Source organism: Anarrhichthys ocellatus, unplaced genomic scaffold (assembly GCF_004355925.1).
Source record: "Anarrhichthys ocellatus isolate YVR2014 unplaced genomic scaffold, GSC_Weel_1.0 scaffold219, whole genome shotgun sequence".
Classification (NCBI taxonomy): domain Eukaryota; kingdom Metazoa; phylum Chordata; class Actinopteri; order Perciformes; family Anarhichadidae; genus Anarrhichthys; species Anarrhichthys ocellatus.
The window spans coordinates 103,472-116,275 of record NW_022280249.1 but is presented as its reverse complement, the minus strand read 5'-3'; the positions used below and the strand labels follow the sequence as shown (position 1 = coordinate 116,275).

The window sequence follows — 12,804 nt, the reverse complement described above, 5'->3', positions numbered from 1 at the left end:
TTTTTTTTGTACTTTTTAAAAACTAACCAATAAATCATCTAATCTAAAAAAAAGAATCAGCAGATTCATCCAAAATGAAGAGTCTGGAGTCAGAGCAGGAAGTGGGCGGGGCCTAGCTGGATCAGAGCCTTTAAATAAGAGATTGAGTTCAGGTGTGAACTCTTTACCTGCAGCACAACCCTGAGCGCTCTACATGGAGGACAAATGTGAGTTTACTTACTCTTAGTACATTTATATGTACATGAGTCATTGAAGTTAGAATTATGTACATGGTGTTATTTATTGTTGGCAGATATTTGTGGTTAAATTCAGTGAATGGTGGTAATAATACATCATATCTTTCTGTTTTAGATAAAAGCAGCAGACCGTGTGCCTCACCTGCTGCATCACCTGTTTACAATAAATCACACCTGAAGTGGACTCTTCAGGTGTTTCATTGGGCCTAACTGTACATTCATAGTGTTAATCACAGTACCTGCCAATCAGTATACTCTCAGTCCTGACTGGTCAATATTATACACTAGGCCTATTGTAATGGTACATCAGCCTACATATTTAGGTGTGTGTATATATGGGCGTTCTTAACAGCAGTAAGTACTTTTACTGATTCACTTAATTCTTAATAAATTCACTTTTAAACTTTTATTTAAGTAACATTTTCCATGCAGGACTTTTACTTGTAATATATTGTAGTAGTAAGCATTTTAGTGTATGGTACTCTTATAAAAAATAATTGCATCCGCCATTAGTTTGAAAAATTATACACTTCCTGTCTTATAAGTGGGCGTGGTCATTGAAAGTGTTGTGCGGACGGATAAAATCAGAATAGGTTATATTTTGTAGTATATTTATATTTTCTATTGCAAACATTTTATATTTAAAAGTTTAACTGATATATTTAGCATGACAAAAATTGTTAGGGTGTTTGCGAACGTTAGTTTCCAGATCTCGCGAGAGTACGTTGTTGAGACAGAGAAAGGTCTCTAATAAAGTAAATTTTCTCCGGATTTGTCTGTTTTAAACTACTATTTTATGGCCCAATGTTTAGAAGATATGTAGCTTGTGAAAAACAAACTGGCTTCAAGCTGTGCTTCGGTGAAAGTATCTGTCATAATCTACGTTCACGTTCACTTCTATTAGACTTAATAAACTCAGGATCCACCGCTAGTCTCGTAAAGGGGGCGGCGCCTATAACTGAACACCAACGGTTGTTTTCAGTAGTTAGTCACTCTAGATGCTCACGTCGTAACACTGGGATTGTGCTATAAAATCTGCAGAGCAGGTAAACTAGGTTTCTCCTTTTTCTAGCTCGCACCTGTCAACGTTTGACAGCGAATGGAGAGCAGAGTTAAAAAAAACTTGACACAATGGACTGACCAATCACGGCGCTCCAAATGACGGGCAATGCGGAAATGGGCGCTGGCACTCAAGGTGCTTCATGCGTTGTGTGGGGAAAAAATACATTTAGATTAAAAAACCTACCGCGGAACTTGGGTTCTCCGACATGTCTGTGATCCGGATCACTCCATCGATGTTGTACGAATTGCTTTGACCCAGAGACTATGAAAAAAAACAGGAAATCCTTGAGAGTAGTCAGGTCGCTGCTCTCATGAAGCGCCTTTTTGAATGGATCCGTGACGTCATCAGACTGCGCTAAAGGTCACTTCCTGGTTCCGTCTTTCAGCTTCCTCTCTTTGGTAGTAGGCCTAACCTAATAAAAGTACTGATTTAAGGGATAAATCACAAATATATGGCAGCACGAATTTAAATAAAGGTAGTAAAGGAAGATGTATTTTTTTATTTTTATTTTTTTATTTTTTTTTAATAAACCCTTGATTGGGAATTAAAGATGTGGATGAAATGGAGAAGAGGATTATAAGGAATGTTCATAGTGGTCTTAAGAGTTATTGGAATTGTGTGATGAACAAACTGTGGGCCATGTTTTATTCTGTCAGATGTTTGATTCAACAAGAGGATGTTTTGAAAAATGGGTTAAAGATTGGAGAGGAAAATATATAAGTAATAAAGAGAAATTCTAGTGACAAATGGAAAGTATCGCGGGTACAAGATTAACGAATAGAATTGGAAAAGTTCATGTATTTTTTTTTATTTATAATTACTTATTTCCTTTTGTTTTTCTTGTTTCTTTAATTATTTTATTAAATTCTTGTTGGATTAGAGAGGATAGATCCTTAGTCAACCCTCCAGATTAGTGGGTGGTGGTGGTAATGCTCCTGAAAGCTGCTTGCTGCCATTAAAAACAAAAGAAGTAGAAATGGTCGACCTACCATGTAAGGAGGATGAAATAAAAAAATGTGGGTTTAATGTGTGAGATGTTTTTTTTAATAATACTGGATATAATAAAGTCCTGAAATCTATATTCGAGACAAAGTGTAACGATTTCCTGACGACTAAGAACTGCTGTTAAATGCATGCAGTCCATTAGAGGAATTACTTTAAAAGCTGGTGTGTTTTTGTCACTTGTGACCTGATGTAGCCACAATAAAAAGCAACTATATAAACTTTGGATTTCTATCAACAAAGTACCACACCCATCCACTGCTTCATGAGAAAACATCACCCAATGGGAAAACAGCCGTCTCTCACGTTGAGGGTTTTTTTTGGGATATTTGGAGTTGAAACCTCGTGTTCACACAGAATAAATAGAGCTGACTGTGTGGAGCTCAACTCTTCATACACACTTTAAATAATGACATCTGGTGACCAAAGAAAGTTACTGCAACACTGAGAATAATGTGTTTACATGGAGTATTGAAAAGGGCCAAGTCTGGCCCAGAAACTGTTTATTGCCAAGTATGTCGGCACATACAAGATATTGGGCTCAGTGATTGGTGCACAACTATAAACACAGTGCAAGAAACGTACAATCATGATCTTCAAAGATAATTGTTTATGCTTTCTCACCCTTTCCTGTGTTTGCATCATTTCATTGATAGCACTTTGCTTGGGAGGATATGCAGAATATAAGCACAAATGTAAACAGGTTTTATTACTAAATTTCAGCTCAGGGCACCAATGAGGTCTGCTGATTATTCATTTATGAATGTTACCAATCAAACCGTCAAGTTAACACAAACAGTCATAACACTGATATGTAATCTTGATAACTGTGACCAAACAGATCAATAAGGACCAATAGTTTATTTACACAAATTAATTACTCTAAGTTTAGATGTTTTAAAAATAATATAAAAGTGACAGTTTGTGTTGTGTGATCAGTGAAATTACTATAAAAAGATATATTCCTATATCATGACGAGCATAAAGCTCATTATTACTTATTGCTTCAAACATACATGTGATCTCTCTGAACTCTTTTGCAACACTGGTTCTCCATTAATTATGAATAAAGGTTGGTTGGAGTGTGTAAATGTAAACTAAATGTTCAAAATGTATCTTTAGGGTTTAAGTTTATCTCAACCAATGTGCCATTTAAGTAATACCAGATAAGATTATTAGTGTCGTAAAGAATTTTAAAAACACAATCAGTTTGAACACATCTGATACATTAAAGAAAACGATTACGCCAGTGGAGCTGGTGGAACATGTTCTAGGTAGGGCTGTGCCACATCCAATCAATTTCAGCAAACATCCCAGAATGATTTAATGCACATTAAGGTATCAAACACGTATTACTACTTTACAGTTAAATATTTAACCTTTATTCCAACATGAAAAAAAGCAGTAAATAACGCTTTGATAAACACGTCGGGACATCTTATTTTAGTCTCAGTATAATATAATAATATATCATATAATATTCAGTATAATATAATGTATATCATATAATAATATATGTATCAGTTTATTGAAGGTCTTCACCTCAGCCACATTGGTTTCATTCTTTATACTCCAGAGCTGCTTCTTGCTTAACATTCAATTCAAGGGTGCGTTTGTTCAGTACAATCCATGTGAAACATCAAGCAATTTAAGTACTTCATGTGTTGTAAAGCCACGTTTAAAGAAGTCTTCAATGTACTCACAATCCACGTATATGTCAAATGTAGAGTAACCTATGAAGAGCTGCTTCTATGACTCATCATTTAGACTTTCTATAGCAACTGGAAACATCTGGTCAGTGTTATGGTTACAGATGGATGCACCAAAAGGTGTTGCTGCTTTTTATTTTATGCTGGAGGAAAAAAGTAAAACCCTTTTTCCACCAGCATAAAACAAATAAGAATTAGAAATTTTCCTTTTTTTTTTGGGAGATGGATTTTTATATTTTTTGTGACCTCTTTTTTTTTTTTGCTGGTGGAAATGTGCTTCCATAACATCCTGATCCACACTCCATACCAGCAATGACTTGGTGGCGGTAATGCACCAATTCATTGTTTGCCAACCGCCAATAAACCTCAAAGAAGAAGAAGAAGAACTTTATTTACGCAATCGGCCCAACGTTTTTGGTGCTCACGTCACTGGTTTTCACGGTGGGCGGGTCTACCGCTGCTCTTCTTCCGGTGGAGACGTGGCTCTGGTCTCTGCTGCCATATTATTTGACGCTAGCTAGCTGGCTAACAATCACACACAAGAAAAATCACCCGAAATCGATAAAACACGAGAGACGGAAGATCGTCGTACCGTAGAGAGAGAGACCGAAAATGGTGAGTGAGAAAGTCCCACAAAAATCAAGATATTCCGTGGCTTTTATCGAGGCCTAGCAATTATCATAACACTGGCTAACCAGGTTAGCTTTTTGGCTAACCTGGCAGCTAGCTTAAAAAGCTAGCTATGGTCCAGCTTGTTTCCCAAGAGCGAGCTAACAGGAAACCAACACGTAGCTTTTCACTGAGCTGGCAGCGCTAACATTACATCGAGTTACTTAAATTAAGTGACTGAATCGTTGTGTCTTTTCACAAAGTTAAAAATATCAGGTGAGTAGGCGGCTCTGTGTCTGCAGACATTGGTGACGTTAACTTAGCGTGACACGTTAGCATTAGCTCCTGTCACTAGCCGAATCCGAGCTAACGTTAGCTGCTGTCATATTGTCTGTTACCGTTGTTTTAACAAAACCTCACCTAAATATACATTTATGTTATAATTAAAGCCAACCGGCTGCTACAACGTGTATTGAGGAATGTCAACAATATCTGCCTCCAACCAGGAAGTTATGTTGTCGACCTTAACACCACAAGAACAGACAAGTTGGTCTAAAAATGTTCACATCAACAGTCTGACAAGCTGAAGACACTCTGGGATTTGTGTCACAGAAAATGTGTCTGCAACTGCTTATATAACAGATTTTTGTTTGGGACATTTTAAAGGCCAAAATCTGAATATCTGTTTTTCTGGATTAATAATCAGTCAAAAGGTTTTGAACAAACTCTCATCACAAATAAGACAAGAAACCTCTGTTGGTAGTTTAGGAAAAAATGATTTTTCACAATCCTGCTTTTAATTAAGTAATTTATAATATTCATGAATGTCAACTTTAAGTTCAGATCCATCGCAGTCGACCGTCTCTTTAATTTCTAACTTAAGCCATATGTCAACGTGGAGTGATTACAGTTCATTCATTCACCACTTGCGTTAAAGTAAACTCACAATGTTTGTGCAGGTTATTTAAATGTAAACGTGTCGTATCTGTCCACACTTGATGAGAACGCTTCACCAAGCACCGTTAACATTTGTGGTGATTTTAAAGTTTGGTTTCTCAGCACACATACACACACATAGACATGACGTAATCATATCTTCTGAATCGCCTCTCACCAATGTCAGATTCAGCATACATGTTATCTGTGGCAGTGACTTATTTTAACAATATTTCAGGTTATATAGCTAGTTGGCAGACAGCTAACGTACTCTTCGTCTTCTTCCACCAGAACTCAACATAGCAGGTCGCCTTAAGCAGTGCGAACCAACAAAACAAATTGTACTGCTAGCTGAGTGGGTATTTCTTTGTTGAATCTGCTGTAATGTTTTCTCCTCAGACAATATAAAATATGCTGATTTAACTTGGCAAGACTTGCTCTCCCTAAAAAGATGCACACTTCAGAGGGAATTCTGGTTCCTGAAAGTGGAAGTAAAAGAGGGAACTGTCAGTAATTTGTGCATTAACTTCCTTCAGCAGTATCACTTATTTTTTGCCATTTGGTAACATTTGCATGCTCAAAACAACTTGTGCATGTGTGCGATATCTTATGTAATTATAGCTCTGTAAGCACTTTAACAGGCGAGTTTCCTCCTCCCCTGCAGGTGCTGTTGGCAGCGGCGGTGTGCACCAAGGCCGGCAAGGCCATCGTATCGCGGCAGTTTGTGGAAATGACCCGGACGCGTGTCGAGGGTCTTCTGGCCGCGTTCCCCAAACTGATGAACACGGGCAAGCAGCACACCTTTGTGGAAACGGACAGCGTTCGCTACGTGTACCAGCCGCTGGAGAAGCTCTACATGGTCCTCATCACCACCAAGAACAGCAACATCCTGGAGGACCTGGAGACACTCAGACTCTTCTCCCGCGTGGTGAGGAAGCGTGGACTTTCTGTTTTGTGTCTGTGCATAGAAATGACATCATGTGCATTGTTAAGTGTGACGTCAAGATAGCAGGTCACATGGTGGTGTGAAGAAATGAGTTGATTTAATGATTCCCCTTCTGTAGCTGTAGATCCATACGTATACGTGTTGGCACCTGTCACCACAGTTCTTGTTGTCCCCTTTGAGTTATTCTGGTCTCCAGCATGTCGCTGTGAGTTAATGGAAGGTCTTTGTCTCAGTAGTGGATGACAAACAGAAAATACATCTGAAGCTTTAAAGGAACCGAGTGGACGACAGTCTGCTGCTGTTATACTAACGGTGATGATCATGATTGAGCATTCATGAGTCATTTTTACTTTGTTACTGACCTTAAATTCAAATATACACACAAAGAACTGGGTCTCACTGTTATATTTCATACCTGAAAGTGATGCTCTGTTGAGTTGAGAATATTATTTGTTATACGTCGTGTTTTTGTATATGTTGTTGTATACAAATATTTATTGTTATTTGTCAAGTCAGCATCAGAGACGACCGTATGACCACATCCTGTATTTAGCTTTCTTAAAAAAGTAATCTGACACCTTTTTAAGCTACTTTATTGTGTTTAAAATATTTTTGAATTAAAAGATGGATTATAATGAGATAAAAGGATGTTTATTATAATCACTCTGAGCTTGACATCTGTATTGATCCTGTGTTGTTTGTAAAATATGTAAAATGTTAAAGGGAACGGGTGCATTTATGGCACAAAGAAGTTTAGAAAACAAACTGTTGATAAAGTTCATCAAAAAGAAGCCAACGCTTCAACAACCTCGGTGTTTTTATTCGCCATCAGTGGAGTCACACTTTCAACCTTTTCTGTCACGTAGAAATGATCTTTTCCTGAACTTATTCCCTGCGTGATGTGCCGGTTACTCGCGCTGCTTCAGTTGTCTATTTCCATCCCCCAGATCCCGGAGTACTGTCGTGTGCTGGAGGAGAGCGAGATCTCGGAGCACTGCTTCGACCTGATCTTTGCCTTCGATGAGATCGTGGCTCTCGGCTACAGAGAGAACGTGAACCTGGCTCAGATCCGCACCTTCACAGAGATGGACTCCCACGAGGAGAAGGTGTTCAGGGCTGTCAGAGAGGTGAGCGCACACTGTTTGTGTCATTTTATTTAGATTTAAATGAATCTCCAGATGAGCAGAAATGTGTTTCACAGATATTTTTCATCCTATTAACTGTTGAAAATAGCTTCCCAACATGCAAATGATGCATTTCGTTGTTGCCCCACAGACCCAGGAGAGAGAGGCCAAGGCGGAGATGAGGAGGAAGGCCAAGGAGCTGCAGCAGGCCAGGAGGGACGCCGAGCGCTCCGGGAAGAAGGTGCCGGCGTTCGGCGGCTTCGGCAGCGGCGGCATGACCAGCGTCTCCTCGGGCTCCATCATCACAGACTCCATTGTCGAGCCCGAGAAGCCCAAGATCACTTCGGCTGCAGTCAGGTACAGAGCGTGTGTGCGTGCGCGCATTCCTTTGTAGTTTTGATTGGGAGTGTTTTAGAAGGTGATGCTCTTATTATTGTCTTTCTTTTCCAGACCAAGTGGACCCAGTAAAGCTCTGAAACTAGGTGCTAAAGGGAAAGAGGTGGACAACTTCGTGGACAAGCTGAAGTCTGAGGGTGAAACCATCATGTCCAGCACCGGAAAGAGAGGCTCGGATGTGTCCAAAGCTCTGCCTCCACCAGTCAACGTGGAGAGGTACAGACACCGTCTTTATGGATCAGTATAGATATTGTTTATTCCTTGTTCTAAGGGACTCGATGCTCGTTTTCACTGACCACAGATGACTTTGTTAGAAATCAGATGATATACTGACGTGTTCTGTCATTATGATGAAACCAAGTACTCGGCTCAGATATTGATTTGATTGTTCGAGGAGAACAAACCTACGGAGAGAAACTTTTATTATTTGACAAACGTGTTATAGAGGGTTGATCTTCAATAAGCCACACCCACATTTATGACTTGCGATGCACCCTAAACATGAATATTCAAAGTTTAATAACCCAACTATGAGCAGGATGTTTTTAATTAATAGTTATAAGCACTCATGAATAGTCATAATGCTTAATAACACATTATAAATCCTGTTTTTTGTAAGTGAATTATAGTTGTAATACATTATCATTTTATAATGTGTAATACATTATAACTAGAGATGCACCAGTTGCTTACTATACATTTAAATACATTCTTGGTATGAAAGTTGTCTGAGTTCAACTCTTCAGTGTGAGAATATCTTTATTTCACATCTCTGACTTTCCTAACCTCAACCTGATTTCACTTTCTCACGTGTGGTTGTTTCATTACTCTCTGAACTCAAAGCAGTTTCAGGATGTTTTATGCTCCCGTCACGTCTTTCTCTCTGTGGTCTCGTTTTTCTCTTCAAAATAAAAGTCCTGCTCCTCTATGAAACAGAACCATCATGAGTAGAACTAGAACATGTCTTTAGTGCAGAATAACAGTTATGACATCAATCATTAAAAAAAACTTTAATGTCTTTGATAATTTCTTTCACAAAAATTGGAAAACAATTAAATCTATAAATCAACATGTTTACAAGTGTTACCAATGTTTTAAATATTAAACTATTTACATTTCTGCTCTGTGTTCACTTCCTGTAGTTCAGTCAGTGTCTCCTCCTTGTAGTCACATGACTGTTGGTCTCAGATGAATCAATCATGACTTCATAGTTTCACAGTTTAATGTTTTTACACATTCATGTTAAAGTGAACTCTTTGTTAGAGGAGACATTTTAAACGAGTTTTTGATAAAACATCACAATTTTAAGCTTTGTTTTGGCTACTTTTTCTAACGTAAGCAGAAAACATGCTGGTGGGTTCAGAGGGTTAAAGCCTGTTTGTTTGGTCTCCAGCGTACATCTTCGCGTGGAGGAGAAGATCTCGCTGACCTGCGGCCGTGACGGCGGCCTACAGAACATGGAGGTTCTGGGGATGGTGACGCTCCGAGTCTCAGACGACAAGAACGGACGCATCCGCCTCATCATCAACAACAATGACAACAAAGGACTGCAGCTGCAAGTAGGTCATCCACACATCATCACACATCTTCTGGTAGATGATGTAACGACGGGTGTATTGATTCTTGTGTTTCTTCGGTCTTCTCTCAGACACATCCCAATGTGGACAAGAAGTTGTTCACAACTGACTCCGTGATCGGCCTGAAGAACCCAGAGAAGTCCTTCCCCCTCAACAACGACGTCGGTGTTCTGAAGTGGAGACTACAGACCACAGACGAGGCCCTCATACCGCTAACCAGTAAGTCTCCACATGTCCGAAAATCACGACGTTACAGTTTTCACGACTATTAACCAGAATATTTCTAATAGGGCTACAGCTAACAAACTAAGATATTTATTATTCTACTTTTTGAAGTCATCTATAGTGGTCATTTTTTTCATAAAATCTCACACTTGAAATGATTAGGAAATGAAATATTGTAATATTGTATTTTATTGATTTAAAAAAAAAATCTAATTTTAGGACGTTAAACAGCTCTGTCTATTTTATCTCCTTTAAAACAACTGGTTGTATTCAAGTTTCTCACCAAAACTACATTTTATAAGATTACATTTGAACACATCATAACATGATATTATATTTACATTCACACAATACTATTTTTTTTTTTTTTTTTTTTTTTTCTGATTGGAGCTTGAACGCACCATAATGTAACTGAATGGAACTTCCGTACGTTAGCTGTACAGCTCTGCACTGTACTTTATAACAGCTGTTGCTGTCAGCGTTGTAGTCTGATGTCGCTGCGGGCTGGCTAACACCACTAGCTCTCCTCCTGGCGATTTAAACACAGATTTGTTGTTCACGTTTCATTATCAGACTAGCGACTAGAAAGCATTAATGCCGATCTCCAAAGCTCATATTTTTACTTGCAATGGGCCGGTAACGATCACTATGATGGTAAACTGTAATTAATCCGGTCACATGACTCCCTGGTCATTCTCTGCTGTATTTAGTTTATTTCCAGTTAGTCAGTGTGACAGTGTTTGTATGTGATGTGATCGTATGACTGTTGTGTCCTTCCTCAGTAAACTGCTGGCCTTCAGAGAGCGGTACCGGCTGTGATGTGAACATTGAATACGAGCTGCAGGAGGAGAGCCTCGAGCTCAACGACGTGGTCATCAGCATCCCTGTACCGTAAGTACATCCACGCCAGCCACCTCTTGTAACTTCTGATGGTAACATCACTTCCTGACTTTATGAATCCATATTGAATGTTTTAGGGTCATATTTCCTTGGACTATTCACATATTTACGACCTCTCCTCTCTCTCCTCTCTGTCCTCCCCTCTCCTCCTCTCTCCTCTCCTCTGTCCTCTCTCTCCTCTCTCCTTTCCTCTGTCCTCTCTCCTCTCCTGTCCTCCCCTCTCCTCCTCTCTCCTCTCCTCTGTCCTCTCCTCTCTGTGTTCACTTCCTGTAGTTCAGTCAGAGTGTCTCCTCCTTGTAGTCACATGACTTGGTCTCAGATGAATCAATCATGACGTCATAGTTTCACAGTTTAATGTTTTTACACATTCATGTTAAAGTGAACTCTTTATTAGAGGAGACATTTATAATGACAACATGAAGAATAAAATGTTTTTATGAAATATCACAACTTAAAGCTTCGTTTCGGTTTTCTTTTTCTGGTGGAAGTGTTCGTCACACATGATGTGAAAGAAAACATGCTTTTCAATCCCGCCAGTGTGTTTTGGGGTTCAGAGGGTTAACTGTGTTTAATATGTGCGTTCATACGTCTTCCCGTTGCTCTGCAGGTCTGGTGTGGGATCTCCAATGATCGGAGATCTGGATGGAGAGTACAAACATGACAGCAGGCGAAACATCCTGGAGTGGTGTTTACCCGTCATCGACGTCAACAACAAGACGGGCAGCCTGGAGTTCAGCATCGCCGGACAGCCCAACGACTTCTTCCCCATCAACGTGTCCTTTGTGTCCAAGCGCAACTACTGCGACATCCAGGTGAGGCTTCTACTGAAAGGACGAGGTTTCTGTGAGTCCTCGTGAACGACCGGAGCTTAAGATCTCACGTTCTTTACTTTGGCTCTGAAACGACTGCAGCTGTCTGTTAAAAATGAACACAGGGGGACGTTATGTCTCTTTGTGGTGCATTTAGTCCAATCTCACAACAAGGAATCAGTCTAACGTGAGGTTACATCGGCAGAAAATGATTCAAATGAATAAGTATTTTGATAATAAATTAATTGCTTGTCAGTTATCTCACAGAGCTGACAAACCTTTTCAGATTTTAGCTTAACAACATGATCATTTCCTCTTTCTCTTTCTCTCAGGTTACCAAAGCCACTTACGTAGACGGCGACGGCCCCGTTAGGTTCTCTTCAGAAATATCCTGTGTTGTCGACAAATATGAAATCCTGTAAAAAAACAAACCACAAAAAAATCAAAGAAAACAACGACAAAAAAAATATCACCAACAACAAAAAGTCCAAATCTATGCGACAGAGAAAGATTGAAGATTGCGTTCCTGTAAACGATCAGAGACTGAGTCCATCGATAGGACGACGCCAAGCCTCTCCCTGTGGGGGGGCGGAGCAGCGCTGGTGTATTTATATGTTTGTATGAGAGAGGAGCTTCTATATATAGAGTTAAACACACAACACTGATGTAGAGCTGTGTAGACAGGATGACTGTGGGGGGGGGGCGGTCCATCGGTTAACGGGGTTCTTTGCTTTTCTTTCCTTGTTTTTCCATAACGATGTCTGGATCATTATACTCCTGTCGCTCTTTAATCGTTAAACTATGGAAAATCTTATTATTTTGTGTGGAGGTTACACAGCAAACCTGTTCCTCTGTGCTCGGTGTCGTGTGTGTACTGTCTGCGGTTATCATTACCTTTTTATTTTTACTGTATAATTTCCCACTAATCTGCATATTGATATTTGACGGTAACTTTGAGGATTCTCAGCTGCAGTAAAAACCATCCGAGCGTCTGTTGAATTTCTTTTGTTTTCGTCGTAACATCATTGCAGCCGTTTAAAACCAGACGGCGTGTTCCACTCGGCTCCGTTTATCAGATATCACAGGAAAGAAGCACTTTGAACAACGGCCACGCCTTTAATCTGATGTCCCACGAGGCCTTTCTAACGTCGGAGATCAGAGTGGACGTGTTTCTGGTGCGATGGTGGACGCGCACGCACGCGCACACAGATCTGGGATCAGAGACTAACGACCTGTTTCCTCTTGGATCCAATTTAAGCAGAGAGGCCGACC

At 39.8% G+C, this 12,804-nt stretch overlaps 2 protein-coding genes across 2 annotated transcripts in view; one reads left to right on the top strand and one right to left on the bottom strand.

The window, feature by feature from the left end:
* The window catches only part of LOC116400930 (porphobilinogen deaminase), a 14,514-nt gene extending 13,008 nt beyond the window's left edge, over positions 1–1,506 (bottom strand). Inside the window, exon 1 of the mRNA XM_031879044.1 lies at positions 1,483–1,506. Within this exon, the coding sequence (XP_031734904.1) occupies positions 1,483–1,506 (24 nt within the window). The remainder of the gene's footprint in view (positions 1–1,482) is intronic.
* A 2,939-nt stretch (positions 1,507–4,445) lies between these two features.
* On the top strand, positions 4,446–12,798 carry LOC116400928 (coatomer subunit delta). Its single transcript, XM_031879042.1, has 10 exons — positions 4,446–4,625; positions 6,220–6,483; positions 7,449–7,628; positions 7,777–7,982; positions 8,076–8,237; positions 9,415–9,580; positions 9,670–9,817; positions 10,606–10,714; positions 11,331–11,535; positions 11,865–12,798. Exons 1-10 carry the CDS (start codon positions 4,623–4,625, stop codon positions 11,952–11,954), a joined length of 1,533 nt encoding a protein of 510 aa, XP_031734902.1. The 5' UTR covers positions 4,446–4,622; the 3' UTR covers positions 11,955–12,798.
* Positions 12,799–12,804: the final 6 nt, after the last annotated feature.

Bases quoted from the DNA above. Each gene is read 5' to 3' on its own strand.
- LOC116400928 (XM_031879042.1), top strand. The intron at 7,629-7,776 runs GTGAGCGCACAC...GTTGCCCCACAG, and splicing joins TGTTCAGGGCTGTCAGAGAG to ACCCAGGAGAGAGAGGCCAA. The intron at 8,238-9,414 runs GTACAGACACCG...TTTGGTCTCCAG, and splicing joins CCACCAGTCAACGTGGAGAG to CGTACATCTTCGCGTGGAGG.